General features: G+C 41.8%; 1 protein-coding gene across 1 annotated transcript in view; it reads right to left on the bottom strand.

Moving 5' to 3' along the window:
• Positions 1 to 16,552, bottom strand: part of VAPB (VAMP associated protein B and C) — a 57,489-nt gene that overhangs the window by 22,925 nt on the left and 18,012 nt on the right. The window contains exon 2 of the mRNA XM_063146761.1: positions 450 to 602. Within this exon, the coding sequence (XP_063002831.1) occupies positions 450 to 602 (153 nt within the window). The remainder of the gene's footprint in view (positions 1 to 449; positions 603 to 16,552) is intronic.

Below are 16,552 nucleotides of genomic sequence, written 5' to 3'. Positions count from 1 at the left end.
CACTGTCATTACGCAAACTCAAATAGTGCTAGCAGAACTCCACTAAATATTTGCTTGCACAAACATAACTATTTGGATTCTTCTCTTACAAATAGCTCAGAACCAAGTTTCCGCTAGCACAACGCCATTTGCACGAATGGAATGACATAGTTGGATACTACACATAATACCTTATTGTTTTCAACTTTTTAAGTTTTATTCCTTATTGATTTCCATATAGCATTGTCATTTGTTCTGAAATAATTTCATTTCTTTTGAAAAATGAGACAAACCAGGTATAATATAGTTTGTCAAAAAGTTCCACTGTATATTTATTTAATCTAACATCTGTTTCTTCTCTATTTAATTTCCTACTATATTTGGAACCAATGGTGTTTAGGAATATGAAGTAAAAGACACACAAAGACACACAACCACTTGGGCTTGTTAAGAACATTGGAATAACTTACCAGAGACATTAATTGACGTTCCTGCGTCTATAATCCCACTGTTGGGCCTTACGCAGTACCTGCGTGGCGCTGTAGTCTTCACTTTGAAACAGACATTTCTGTCTGTAGGGTTGCCAAGTTTCAGATTCGTAGTGACAACGTCTGTGAAGGGGCCTGTGAAATAGAATAAGGGCAACTTCAGGATATTTTCAATCCATTCAAACAGCATCTTAGCTCTCCTACCCACAGAGATGTATGCAACTACCCCAATACGCAGAGAGGCTTGAACAGGTTAGGATGACATCCTAGGATTCTTCATCATCCTGCTCTTCTGCCAATGACTGAGGGCAGTGTATAACCTCATCAACCTCAGCCAGCATGGTCAATGGCCATGGTTGGATTCTTTCTCTGGTCTCTCCCGGATTATGTTTTATTGCACTGTTCTGGTTTGTAGATGCAATTGTGTTGTAGGCATCTAGTATTGTCTACCCAGTTCTTTAACTGCTGGCATGTGTTGTTTTTACAAATATTTGCTCTTTTATCACTGTATTGGTTTTTACTACATGGGATTTTATCGCTGTAAGGCTCCTGCTCTGAAAGGCGGCCTAGAAATATTTTTTTTAAAAATAACCAAATTGTTGAGGAAGAGACATAAAAGACATACTGGATCAGACCATCTAGTCCAGCACTCTGCTCACATGGGTTCCTGGTCGACAGCTTGTGGCCAACAAGCTGTCGACCAGGAACCCATAAGCAGAACATGGCCTCCCACCCATGTTCCCCAGCAACTAGTTTACATAGGCTTACTGTCTTTGATACTGGAGATAGCACATAGTCATCAGGGCTAGCAGCCATTGATAGCCTTCTCCTCCAGGAACTTATCCAACCCCCTTTTAAAGCCTTCCAAATTGGTGGCCATCACTACATCTTGTGGTAGTTAATTCCATAGTTTAACTATGCGCTGTATGAAGAAGTACTTCCTCTTATTTGTCTTTAATCTCCCACCAATCAGCTTCACGGGATAACCCCGAGGTCTAGTTTCTCTACCCCACAGTCTGAAGTAGGTCTCAAGAAATCTGTACCATGTTTGTTTCCTAAACAAGTAGATCAACTCTTGGGTGCATATGATTGCACCAGTCAAAGTTGGCTCTACAGTGGGAAAAATAGCTTTAGGGCCATTTCAGGGAGGCAGATGACATTGCTATTTCAAGTAGTTACCAACATCCCATTCCTACCATGTTCTGTTATGGTGCTGGTGTAAAGAAACACATGAAAATATAATAGTCAAAGAGTTGCCATATTTACATCAAACATGTACCAACATGATAGCCAAGGAACATGGCGGTTATGACAGAAAGCCACAAGCTACTAGAAGCAGCAGATAATGTATTTGGCAAATGAAAGGGGAAAGCTGGTATGCTACAGCCTACTTGGAAGAATTCAGCAAGCCTGCTGTGACCCACAGATCACCAATTGAGAAGTATACATTTGTGGACAGGTGACTTTTCCCTGGCTCTGTCCCGCGCAGCCCACATTTCATGCCACTGAAAAGATTTGAGTTACAAGGAATTTGGCAGCATTGCCAGGGCTGTCAACACATTCTTCTCCTATGAGCATGCTGGGTAAGTCACATCGCATACAATATTCATAGAAAATCACAGCTTGCAATTCAAGGTGGTACTATCATTGTTCCCACCTACTGAATGCTCATTGGTGCAGCAGCTCCAATAGTAGACCAGATTATAGTCCAGCAAGACTCAACCAATTGCCAAGTGTCTGGTTTCCATTCACGCCATTTTTAAGGACAATTCTAAACACAGGGCAGCAACAAGGCTTGCTATGGAACCTACACCCAGCAGGGAACTGCAAATAATCACAGCTTCTTGACAAATGTAACTGATAGGAAATAAATGTTTACAAACACCTCCTTATTACACTCACACATTACATTCTCAGAACATAGAACTAAACATCTTAATGTACATCAAAAAGGTTCATGTGTGAAGTGCCCTAAGCGATTGCTCTTGCAGGAGCAGCAAGGATGAAACAGCTTAAATAGCTTCACTTAGCAATAGCAGGGATGCTTTTTCTAAATAGTTCCCCCACAAAAGTAGAAACATAGGAAGCTGCCTGACTCAGACCATGGATCTATCTAGCCCAGTATTGCTGACAGTGACTGGCAACCATGGCTCTGCAAGGTTTCAGGCAGGAATTTTTCCAGCGCCACCTGATGATGTTTGGGATTGAACCCAGGAACTTCTGCATGCAAAGCATGTGCCCTACTAGTGAGCTATGTCCCCTCCCACTGTAAAGTAAAGAAGGGTAGAATGTGTCAATTCAAAAGGGCTCAAAGCACATCACAGGCACTATGTGGTCTACACTGGAGCAGAACGAAGTGGTACGTCACATTTTTAAGAGCTTCCTTGCACAGAACAACTCCCCAATACAAGTAAAATAGCATGGCAAAGAGTGGACTTGCTAGAAGCTCTCCTGCTGAGATGCTAGCCCAGTGGTGTTCAAACTGTGTTTCAGCAACCCTAGAAACATAAGAACAAACTAAGGGTCTATCAAGTCCAGCATTCTGTTCACCGAATGGCCAACCAGCTGTCCATGGGAAACCCGCATGAATGCAACAGAACATAAGAACTGCCATGCTGGATCAGGCCAAGGGTCCATCTAGTCCAGCACTCTGTTCACACAGTGGCCAATTAGTCATCAGCCAGGGATGAACAAGAAGGACATGGTGCAACAACACCCTCCTACCCATGTTCCCCAGCAACTGGTGCCTCAAATTCTGGACTTACTGCCAGTATTTACTGCCTCAACTTACTGCCTCAAATACTGGAGGTAGCACAGAAGTATCAGGACTAGTAGCCATTGATAGACTTTGCCTCCAGGAATTTATACAACCCCCTTTTAAAGCCATCCAAATTGGTGGCCATCACTACATCTTGTGGTAGTAAGTTCTATAATTTAACTATGTGCTGTGTGAAGAAGTATTTCCTTTTATTTGTCCTGGATCTCCCACCAATCAGCTTCATGGGATGACCCAGGTTCTAGTATTTTGAGAGAGGGAGAAAAATGCCTCCCTGTCCACATTCTCCATACCATGCATAATTTTGTACACCTCTATCATGTCTCCTCTTAGCCTCCTTTTTTCTAAGCTAAACAATCCCAGTTGATGTAACCTTCCCTCATAGGGGAGATGCTCCAGCCCCTAAATCATTTTAGTCGCCCTTTTCTGCACTTTTTCCAGCTCTATAATATGTTTTTTTAGGTGTGGTGACCAGAACTGTACACAGTATTCTAAGTGTGGTCACATCATAGATTTGTATAAAGGCAGTATGATATTGTTCATTTTATTCTCAATTCCTTTTTTTATAATGCCTAACATGGAGTTTGCCTTCTTTACAGCGGCCGCACACTGGGTGGACATTTCCAGCGAGCTGTCCACCACAATCCCAAGAGCTCCTTCTTGCTCAGTCACCGCTAGCTCAGATGCCATTAGGTTATACTTGAAGTTGGGTTTTTTGCCCCAACATGCATCACCTTACACTTGCTTACATTGAACCGCATCTCCTATTTGGATGGCCACTCTCCCAGCTTGGAGAGATCCCTTTATGTTTTAACAACCTTAAATAATTTGGTGTCATCGGCAAACATGGCCAAAAGTTTTCCAGCTCATATTCCCCAGCAACTGTGTATTTATGTATTGCTGAAGGTAGCATGTAGCCATCAGGACTAGTAGCCATTGATAGCCTTCCCCTCCAGGAATTTGTCTAACCCCATTTGATGGCCATCCAAATTGGTGGCCATCACTACATCTTATGGAAGTGAGTTCCACACTTTAAGTATGCACTGTATGAAGAAGTACTTCCTTTCATCTGTCCTGAATCTCCCCCCAATTAGCTTCATGGGATGACCCTGGGTTCTAGAATTGTAAGAGGAAGGAAAATGACTCCCTGTCCACCTTCTTCACACCATGCATAATTCTGTACATCTCTAATATGTCTCCCCTTATTCACCTGTTTTCTAAGCTCAACAGTCCCAGACATTATAACATTTCCACATAAGAGAGTTGCTAATTCTAGTTGCCATTTTCTGCACTTTTCCAAACTCTACAATAGCCTTTCTCAGGTTTGGTGACCAGAACTGCGCACAGTATTCCATGCAAGCTTATGAGGAACATTTAATAAGAAAACGAAAATAGCGGGCAACCTGTACTGAATAGCTACCTATCACTGCCACTCTTGCAGCTGCAAGGAAGAATTGGGTGCATTCTAGGTCAGGCGTCTGACTATACAAGTTCGGGGTCTAGAACATGCCCCAGAATTCTCAGTAATGTGCTTGGATTCCAAGGCAGACACTGAGGTGTTCGACAGCAATTAAACTGAGTACACGGCTTGGGACCACAATACCTGACGGAACGCCTCTCCTGACATGAATCTACCCGTACACTGCTAAGGTCCTCCTCCGAGTGCCTACTCCGAGGGAAGCTCGGAGAATGGCAACAAGGGAGAGGGCCCTTTCAGTGGTGGCCCCTCAATTATGGAATGACCTCCCCAATGAGGCTCGCCTGGCACCAACTTTGTTATCTTTTCGGCACCAGGTCAAGACTTTTCTCTTCTCCCAGGTATTTAACAGCATTTAACAACATATGCTAAGGTTTTTTTAAAATAGACCCCAGAACTGTTGTTGTTTAAATGGATACTGTTGTTTTATACTATTGTTTTTATATTTTTGATGTTTTTAAGTTTTGTAGTTTTTTAATGTTCACTGTTTTTAACTTTTGTAAACCGCCCAGAGAACTTCGGCTATGGGGAGGCATATAAATTTAATAGATTATTATTATTATTATTATTAATAATAATAATAATAATAATAATAATAATATTTCTAAAGCCTAATGTAGCCTAAATGACAACTCGTTTTCAAGGAGGAGGTATCAACAGACCCTAACCCTAACCCCAAGGTTTACAAGAGTACAAAAGAAAAATCTTTATAAAAAAAACCCTAATGGGGGGTATCTTGAAAGATAAGCCTACTAAGTACAAGCACATGCTCTGTGCGCACATAAAGCTGGTGGACTGTTCAAGGGTGGAAATGGAAAACCAGAGAGGAGGGGGGAATGGAATTAACTGAACCTGAACAGAAGCACCCCACACCGCAAAATGTGTTGTGACTTTTGAACTCATAGCTTCCTGGTTCCCTGCTAATGTTCTTTACTATGTAAGACCATCACTTTGTTACATTTGTGTTATGCTCCAACAAATGCTTTCCCGTAGTGTTAGGCATATTAAGTTTCCAACTTTAAATAGAAGAGTATGCAAGGCCTTGTTAGCACCAGTTATAAATAGCTCCTTAGCAAAGGATATTATAACCCAGCTTGCAGAATCTAAAGTTTCTAAATGGGAAGTTGCTATTATGGGCAGAAATGAAAGGTCAGGAGTTAATGACTTCTCTGGTCAATACCTGAACTAAGCCAAGGGGGCTAAAATTTCAGATGAGGGTTCTGACTTCTGAGTAATTTTTTTTTTTACATATCCCCTTCTTTTCCAGAATTAATTTTACATATTTTTTCTTAAAAGTTGCTTGTTTAGAAGAATCCACAGGATTTATACCATACCACAATATCTTAAATAAGGTAATTTAACATAATAAAATAATTACTCAACGCAGTTCTTTATCCTACCGTTCTAGAATTTTGAACAGAGGTGACCACGAAAAAGTGTTTTAAGAAGTCACAGCACATTTGCTAAATGCGCATAAAATTATGTTTATAGCTAGAAGTGCTTTATGCGAATGGTTAATGATTTCCCTAGGAAAGAAAAAATAAGAATTCCTTCCCCCCCTCCCCCATTGAAAAGGTTCAAAGGTTTATGGCAAGAGGTTTATAAAATTATGAATATGGAGAAAGCTGGTATGCATCCCTCTTGAAAGTGCTTTGTAGCAAAATCAGAACAAAAGAATGTATTTCATGCAATGATTAAAGGCTCAATCCTATGCATATTTAGACAGAAAAGAGGTCCCTGGCTGGAGCATGCTGGGAATTGTAGGACTTTTTTCTGTCTAAACCTGCATAGGACTAGACCCGAATTGACTTATAAAAGTCAGTACCCCAAGATGAGGCAGTATTCGGCAGTTTAGATGTCCTTAAAAAAAAACCTGGACAGATTCCGGTACATAGGTCTATCACCAATTAGTCAAGGACCCTATCATGTGAACCATGACTTAGCGTGTCGTGTGAACCATTCCTAACCATGGTGGCTACATAACCACGGTTTAAACACACTCACTAATCCTTTGCTGCAAAAGGGTTAGCGGCCTAACCACAGTTTAGCATGTTGTCTGAACAGGCCCAAGATAACTAAATATTTAGAGCAGGGGAGGAAATCTCCAAGGACTGAGTCCAATTTCAGAGAAGCTCTTGGGTGGTACTGAAGGCAATGGGGGCAGCATACCGTAGCTTAAAGCTCTTACTGCCAGTAAGCCTAAGGAGAGGCATTTCAACCTTTCAGAAGGGGTAAAACCCCACAAATAAAGACTGTTGTTTGGGAAGAAGGGGCTGGGGGAATAGGATACGGCCACCTTGGAAGACCTAGAGGGTAGGATTGAGACCCCAGGATGGCCAGATTTGACCCCTAGGCCTGAGGTTGCCCACCCCTGCTTTAGAGAGAGTATCTCCAAATCATGCATGGTGAACCTCTTTTAACCTTTTATGGCTCAGGGCCAGGTTATCTGAAAGACTGTATTCTCCCATATGAGCATGCTCGTGCCCTGAGATCTTCAGGGGAGGCCTTTCTCTCGGTCCCTCCATCATCACAGGCATACCTGGTGGGAACGCAGGGGATGGCCTTCTTGGTGGCTGCTTCAAGGCTTTGGAACTCCTTTCCCAGGGATGCCTGACAGGCTCTCTCTTTGCTATGTTTTCGGAAGCAGGCAAAACCATTTTTGTTCAAGCGGGCCTTTGGGAATACTCTGGATCTGTGTTAATGCGTTGGATTATTTTATTGTTGTCTTTAAATTTTTAAAAAATGTTTTAATATTAAGTTGTTTTAATTCTATTTAAACTTTTGCATATTTCTATTTATATTTTTTAATTGTATATTTTTTAAATTTTGTAAAGCCACCTTGCATCCCGGTATTGGGGAATGGCGGGATATAAATACAATAATAGTAACAGCAACAACCCAAGGGATGCATTCCCTTGTGGGCAATGTTTGGAAGCTGCTTGTCAACAGTGGGCATGGCCAAAGCCAAAGGTGGGTGGGGCCAAAGACCCACCCACCCACTTCATTCACACACAACCATACATACATGCATCCCACCCACCCCACTGACACAACTCATTGGGTTTCTGTGCTGCATGGGCTTAGATGGGCTTAGATGATGCAGACAAAGGAATGATGCTTTCTTCATGCCTTACTTGTGACCTTCCCAGAAGCATCTGGAAAACAGAACACAGCACTAGATCATATTTTAGTCTCCCCCAGCAAGGCAGGTCTTTTACTTGGAGAACTCTCATTAGGCAAGGCTAGATACATCAATCATACACAAAGCAGTCCACATGTAGCTTAACACAGAGCTCCACTGCGCCACGACCAGCAACCTTATTCTTTGCCATCATGATGGACAGAGGTTTATAGATTCTGAAACCATGATTCTCGGAGCTTTAACAGGATGTACTGGATATAGTTACTGGAAGCTAGTTTTCACAGTCTGCACTGTAAATGCAGTCAAGCTATCATCCAAAGTAACGAACGTTAAAATTTACAAGGCAGTGGAGTGACCTCTCCTCTAGATACACATGTAAACAATACTAAAAAAAGGAATGTTAGCTTTTTTCCAAGAGAAAATTGTGATTCTATATATCCTTATCTCAAGACCTAAATAATTCTAGATACTGCATTTCAAAGAAAGCATTTGTCTCATTACCCACACCTGAGTTGGGAAAAAGCTATTAATACTTCAGATGGGTGGGTGCATGTGCATAAGAGAAGAAAAAAGAGAGAATTTAAAAGCTTCTTACACAAGAGTCTAGAAGTGTGGTTTAAGGGCAAGGCAAAGCTGCTTGAAGAGAACATAACGAACCAAAACTTAGTACAAGAAGTTAGGAATGTTGAGAATATAGAGCAGCCAGCATTCAGCTCGCCTGTGGCCACGGCAGCAAAGAGATTAAAGGTCAGAAAATATAGTTCTCATATACACCTTATTATACTCTTTTGCGGATTTTTAAAGAGCTACAGTCAAGAAACTGAGGAATAACAACCCCAAAATAAAGACTGCTGCACTATTTCCAAAATATGCCGCAGTCCATTTTGTATTTAATATACCAGTGGCACATTATACCAGTTTAGCGTATCACTTTGTGCAGTAGCATTATAGAACTGCATAAAATGGTTTATTTAAAACATGTACAAAAGAAACTAGGGCAAAAAAAGCATTATGTCTATGTAAGAAGTTCAAAAAAGAGCCACAACTTTCACCCAGATCTAGATTTTAAATCAGAGCAATTTTTATGCACGTATTTGTTGTTCTTAGAAGAGGATCCCGTCTGGAGGAGTTCAGAACTTAATCCCAATTTCAAATTTACACTCATTTGCAACCCTGCCACGAATGCCATGTTTTGGTAGAAATGCAGGGAACAAATCTAATAAATAAATAGGCTTGGAAAAGGCACTCTCTTCTCAGCATCCCTTCTCATATATTTAATATTGAGCAGGGGGTTGGACTCAATGGCCTTATAGGCTGCTTCCAGCTCAACTATTCTATGATATGATTCTATGAACTCCTTGGGATTTGGGTGCATTCAAAAGTATAACCTACAACTTGAAATAAGTAATACAGTTCAGAATTCTACTACGTCCATTTACTAATTTGTTCTGTAGAACAGCTCCACTAGTATTTCCCATGGTTCAAACATGTTTTTTCAATGGCTTAACCACCAAAACAAACCCTAAAATAAAACAAGTTTACACCTCTCTAGTTTAATCCCTGGCTACACTAAAACCATCCATCTACCAGTGTCCCACAGATCAGTGTGTAGTCTACAGAGAAAACATGCACCTCAAACAATGGCCCCAGGTAACTCAAGCGAGCAAGTCAAGTTTCACACTAAGGCACGGAAAACAGGCAACTTCCATCTAAAGCAGTCTTGAAAGCAAGTCCGTTAAAAGCTAGTGATCCAAAGTCCATGCTGCTGCACAAGATTCCTCAAGTGTTCACTTGTGGAACTAATTATAGGTTTTGTGTTATTTATTTTATTTTATTACATTTATATACAGCCCCATAGCTGAAGCACCCTGGGCGGTTTACAGAAGTTATTTGAGAAACTGTTAACATATGAAGGAACATAAGAAGAGAAATGCTGGATCAGACAAAGGGTCCATCTAGTCCAGCATTCTGTTCACAGAATGGCAACCCATCTGTGCAGGGAAATGCACAAACAGGATATGAGTGCAAAAGCACCGTCCTACCCATGTTCCCCAGCAACAGGTATACAGAGGCACACTGCCTCTGATACTTAAGGCAACATATAGCTATCAGGACTAGTAGCCACTGACAGCTTTATCATCCATGAATTTGTCCAAACCTCTTTTAAAGCCATCCAAAGTGGCGGCCAACATTACATCTTGTGGAAGGTGAGCTACAATATGTGTGAACTTAGATTCCTGCAACCTAGAACACAAGCCAGAGGAAAAGCCCAACAGACCTGGCCAATGTGAACTGCAGAATAACGCCGTAAAAGCATAGGGTTCTGTGGCAGATTGGTCAGTGTGAAAAGTTGCCTCCTAAGTTTAGAAACTGCTGCTATGGAGAACATCTACTGACAGAAGCGCTCTCTCTCTCACTCACTTCTAGCAACAGGAAGCTTTGTGGTAGGCACAGCACGTTTTTAAAAACCAAATGTAGTTTATGTCCTTTAAAAACAAAAGAGTAAGCTAAGATTCCAGCTGAGACAGAGAGTGGGCTGGTTGTTCTAGGGTTAACCCTCAAATAACACACAACACCTGGGTTTGCATGACACAACAAGCAGCTTGCATATTTAAAATGGCTGCTGGCGTGAGTCATAGGGCTTTGCTAGACCTACCTTAAAATCCACGACAGAGGAGGGGAGAGCCCACGATGCAACTATTGCGGGCTGTCGCCCTTGTCTAGATGTCAGATGCGGCGGGCTAAAGGAACGACCCATTGCGTCCGCCATTTTTTAAAATTTTTTTAAAGGGCTGGCTGCGCAGGAGCGTACAAACGGCTAAAGGTAAGTTTTTTAAAAATTAATTTGATTTCCCTGCTCCCCCCACCCTGCCCCCAATGGGTGCAGCACTACTGGGAAGTGCTGCGCCCCGTGCGTGGCTTCTCCCAGATACATGCGAGTAATTGTGTGGAGCCAGAAAAAGCGGCGGAATGGGCTACACACTCGTGGTCTCGGGCTCAGCCCGAGACCACAGGAAAAATTGGGCTAGAAGGAGTAGGCTATATCCCGGGGCCAGGGAGGGTTGATCCCTCCCTGAGCCCGGGATCCCTTGTGCATCATCTGGACGCACAGGGGCGACCCCGGTTATCAGACTGGGATATAGCCTGATCTAGCAATGGCCTACTAATTAACCCATGGTAGCTTATTGGGACATGCGAACTGAAACAGTTTCTATCACTGAGAATGAAACTCAAGTTTCATTCAGAACTCTGCTATTATTCTAGACAACCTGCTTCATTACTGATTTATCTTGTTGTAGACCTTAAGTTTTCCCAAGAACACTTGTGCACATGGGGAAGCCTCTTTGACCCTGTTCAGACAACACACTAAGCCATGGGAGTTAAGCATTTTGAGATAAACATCATGGCTTTGCATGCTGTGTGAACCACTTCTAACCATGGTGGCTACATAAACATGGTTTAAATATGTTCACTAATCATGAAAAAGGCTACAAAAAGTTTAGCGGCCTAACCATGGCCTAGCTTGTTGTCTGAACAGGCCAGCTGACTCTTCCAGGTAGCAACAACTCTCCATGCATGTCAGAAGTCCCATTCTATGAGAAGAGTGCAAGCCATGCATCTTTTTGGACTGAATCCTTAGTAATGTTTTTCTTGCTTCTATTTAATAGAGCCCATGGGGGGTTTCATATGACTATCAATCTAGACAACATTGGCTTTTCTCCAGTCTTTAAACAGAAACCCCCGCTAAAAGGGCAACACTTAAACATATTCATAGCAAGGCTCTTGCTAAAAACAGCGTTTCTAAAGCTTTACATGACAAGTTTTAGTCATCATCTTGTATCTCTGGAGACATTTGCAGTTAAGCAAGGATCAGCAATTTTTTAACTTAAGAATGTTAAGGAATGATAAACCAGAAGAATATGCAAAATGTGTTCCTTTCTGAAGTTTTGTTGGAAAATGGCCCTTCGAAATATGAAATGCCAGGTATACAATTTTTCCTTAACCTTGTTTACATGATACCTGGACTGGTACAGCCACTTCTTGCCATTCAGGGCAACATGTTGACCTTTTGCTTATGTGGCTTATGTGGTAGCATGACAAGAACACCATGGAGTTGCCAGTCCAGATAACACATGAACAAAGTCTGCTGGAACATATGGTCCAGCATCCACCCTATGAGTCATGTAGCTACACTATGAGAAAAATAGTCAACCAACATTCAATTCGCTGCAAGGCCCAAAGGCCACCGGCGGTTCCCAATCACCTCAAGTGCAGCTCTCTACTTCTCTCTCTCTCTTCTTGCAGTAGCTGCTCACTCTCAGCAGGGGCTCTTTAGTTTTGCCTCATTGTTTTCTTGAGCAGTGGGCTGGCTGCTGTGATCTGGGCTACAGATGGAGGCTTTTGGGGTGGGGAGTCAGGAGACCTGCCAATCAGCAGCTGTAAGGTGGCAGGGCAATCAGCCAATTAGCTGTGGGGTGGGGCAGAGCCAAAGAGCATCGTGATTGGCTAGCTACAGTGGTGTACTGCACAGGCACTGGAGGGGAAATTGGACATCCAGGTGGACGAGCAAGAGCAATGTGGAACCACACTGGGAGAGTTTTGCAGCACTGAGCAGAGCACTCTCAGCGATGGGAAGAAGATCCATTCCATACCACGAACTAAGTGAGTCTCCTGGAATTTGCCTACCTGGTGTCTGACTGATGAGGCTCCGCTTGGACAACCTGGGGGGATGGGGAAGCCTGAAAAGGACTCCAGTCAAGTCCGGTGCATGGGATTGTTGCTTGACTGGGAAAGTGGAAGAGGAGTGGCACCCCACATCCCAGGTAAAGCCCTCAAGTGGCCTCAGTAGCTGGAGCTACAGGGTCTCTAGCTTGAAAAACGCTGATCGCCACTGAGTTAGAACATAGGAATTGTGTGACAAAGGCTTTTTTTTTTTTTTTTTTTTAAAAAACCCACTAAGGGTGAGTCATAATGGAAGAGTGGAAAAGAGGGGGACGAGAGAATTATTTCCAGTCAACAAGGAAGTAAAGAAATGGAATCATCATTAAAAACATAAGTCACAATTTCTACATTAAAACAGGAGAGGGGGAAAAACAAAAACAAAAATCAGCATAATTAAAAGGTACAGATGCCAAATTGAAAATTTTGTGCATTGTTCTATAGCTAGTTCACTCTGGATGGATTAATCCTGTTCCACCCAAGTCTGTTTGCTACTGTCTCTGCTTCGTAAGAAGCTACTCACTTACTTCTGCCCTGTTCCCTACTAAGACTCCTCCTGGGATGAACACAATGGAAATACCAAGAGTTTTTTTTTCTATGTTCCAAGAAGAAAACAAATTTTGCCAGCTCACAGGACTGCTAACTGTTTGAGCTAAGTTTTAAAGACTTATAAGTGGCAGAAACAAACTTTCATGGCAAAGTGTTACATGCAAATCAAAATGGCATTCTACCATCTTCATTTTTCCTGTAAGAGTTACTACCTGACCCATTTTGCCTATTATCAGTCTTTGGAAGCAGCAGAGAGATGAGTGATCTTCAACTATAAACCACACACAAAAATAACTAGTATATACAATTCCCAAAGCTTCTGCTGCTTGCTTAGGACTTAAGTTTCAAACCATCATCTGTTTTGTTTTATAAACAGGATTAACTTCTTAAGAACTGGATTCCCCCAGTGGGTTGCTCCATTTATGCACAGAAAACACTACAGTTTCCTTAGAAGTGGAACTGTTTTTATTCCTTAGAACTGGAGCAGAATTCGGCGCGATACTCATTTGTGAAGCGGTAGAAATGTCTGATCAACTGTTTATTGCATAAAGCCCTGCTTGGAGGCAAAGTGGAGAAAGAACGTATTTTTAGTTCAGCCAAAAATTTTAACAGCATTTACAGGAAAGGAGCTGACATGTAAAAACAGATTGCAGAACAATGAAAGGGTACAAGTTGGAAGACATAATGTTTTAATTTCCAGCATCATTCACCCAAATTTTTGACAACCAACACTTGTTCTGTAAGGCAGTGCTTAGCTGTAACCAGAAAGAGTGGAGCTCAGTGTTTCTAAGAGAAAGACCTCTGGACAATGCTAATGGCAAATGTATGAGGGCCAAAACAGATATTACCTTAAATCCATATCTGGCAGCCATACCCTTTTTTCATTTTTATTCTAGAGTTGTTACAGGGGCACCCAATCAGGATCTTAAAAGTCCCCCTGCTTAACAAGCTAGGGTCCCAGTTGGGGCCCCTGTGTAGCTTACAATCACAGAAACTAAAATTTAATTTTATTAAAACATTTGCAAAACAAATACATTAAAAGCAGTTAAAAACACAGCAATAAGAGAATAAAAACAGAACCAACCCAATAGACCAGCTTACATACCAAAGGCCTCCTTGAATTAAAATGTCTTTGCTTCCTGGCAAAGGGGACAGTGGAGGGAGCCAATCTAACCTCCACTGGCGGGAAGTTCCACAGCTTGGGAGCATCCACCAATGGAGGACCTCTTGTGCACTGCCACCAAATGTGCTTCTGAAGGTGGCTGTACTGAAAGAAGGGCCTCTCCTAAAGATCTTAAAACCTGGCTTGTGTGAGAGGAAGTGGTCTTTCAGACAGCCTGGCCCCAAGCCACATAGGGCTTTATAGGTCACATAAGAAGGAGGGTCTTCTCTGCTGTGGCACCCCGGCTGTGGAATGAGCTCCCTAAGGAGGTTCACTTGGCATCTACACTATATTCTTTTAGACACCAGGTGAAGACCTTTTTATTCTCTCAGCATTTTAACAATCTATAAATGTGATTTTAACTTTGCTGTTTTAAATTTGTATTTCTGCACTGTTGCTGATTTTGTCCTGGTTGCGCTTTTATATTGTATTTCATATCATGTTTTTATACTGTTTGTTTTATACTTTGAATAGTTTAAAATTTGTGACAGAAAAGAGAGTAAAACTCTGGTGTTCAGTGAAGTAAATAAATGGTTTTAATACTTTTCTTTAAAAAATAATCCAACGATTAAAACAATAGTAAAAATCGTGTACTGGGAGCTCATTTATTTACTCTTTTCAGTACCAGTGTTTTTTCCCCTCTTTCTACTCCTTTAATTTTTGTGAACTGCCCAGGGAGCTTCAGCTATTGGGTGGTATAAAAATGCAATAAATAAATAAATAAAAAATAACCAGCATTTTGAATTGTGCCCAAAAACAGAATGGTAGCCAGTAAAACCCTTTTAACAGGACAGTCATTTATTTATTTATTTAAACATATATATCCCGCCCTATATCACAAGGATCTCAGGGCGGGATACAGATAAAGTCATGTGCTACCCATTCCCAATCAATAATCTCGCTGCAGCATTCTGGACTATGGTTTAGTTATATCCAAGCCATGTCACCAAAGAATGGAAGATGGTAATAATGTCTTCCCAGGATCCCATCTATGTGCCAGACTACTTAAAAGATGAGCTGAGTACGAAGGCCAGCCAACATTTGTGTTTCCCTGGCAATGAAAACAATGCTGAAAACAGGGATGGGAAACCCATTGGGAGTCCAACTCCCATCAGCTTTAGCCAGCATGGCCAATGGTCAGGGATGGTGGGACAGGTATGTCCAGGAACATCTGAAGAGCTGTGGGTTCCAGATCCCTAGCTTAAAATGATGGATGCTCCTTTCTTTCTTTCTTGGAACCAAACACAGCTTTCCCTTAAATCTACAAAATCTGCTGTTGTATCTGTGAAAATCACATGCAAATGAAGAACATAGAAAAGAACTTACAAGGTATGGGGGAAGAGAGTGAGCAGAGACCACAGGGACAGTTGCAGGCATGTACTGTACTATAAGAAGAAAATATCATTGTCCTGAACAATGCCTAACAGTTCTGGTGGTGCTCACAACTTTATCTGACACAAGCGCTCAAAGACAGCCCTGTGTGCTGAGGCAGGGAGAGCAAAGAAAGGGGGTTTCTGTTGTACTGCTAGCTACTCTCACTGCTTATTAGCTGTTCCCAGCACAAAGCAGAAATGGCAAAGTGAATGAGCAATTCAAACAGGAAGGCTGACCATCTTGGGCAGAAAATAGGAAGGGTTGTTTTGATCCCTACAAATATCTTCAAGAAATGCACACCACCGAAGGAAGAAAATATGCAAACTCCCTTGTTACTTGAATTCTGGCAAATTTAAAATAGGAGCGTAGCAGTTGATGTAAGCTGCATGTTTGATATAGGCATGAACAGAATAGTTGTAACAACTACAGCAAAATTACAGGATAGATCCAAATAGATGCACACATACACCTACCTACCCTAGCTTTTCAAGATTCCTCTAAGGCAAGGATGGGGAACGTATGGCCCTCCAGTTGTTGTTGGACCACAACTCCCATTATCCCTGAGCATTGGCTATGCTGGTTAGGGATCATGGCAGTTGCATTTGAGGGTTCTTCATATTTTATTGCTGACACAACAGCATTCAATAGATGGCTCAGTGATTCTTAAATCACTTTATGGAATGGGAGGCACAGGCAACATACCTTTAGGGTACTCCTGGACATGAGAAAGTGAAACGATCCCGCAAAACGATTGTCCAGCAGCATACAAAACAGTATGCCAGAGGTTTTCTGTTAATTGCAGCCAATAAAAGTTTAGATAACTCTACTGCATAGTCACTAATTCCTACTTCTAGCAATGGGACAAGAAGACCTTTTTGGTAGATTG

The sequence above is a fragment of the Elgaria multicarinata genome, chromosome 1, assembly GCF_023053635.1.
Source record: "Elgaria multicarinata webbii isolate HBS135686 ecotype San Diego chromosome 1, rElgMul1.1.pri, whole genome shotgun sequence".
NCBI classification, from domain to species: domain Eukaryota; kingdom Metazoa; phylum Chordata; class Lepidosauria; order Squamata; family Anguidae; genus Elgaria; species Elgaria multicarinata.
Note: the sequence above shows the minus strand (reverse complement) of the source record. Positions and strands in the feature narration are given on the sequence as shown.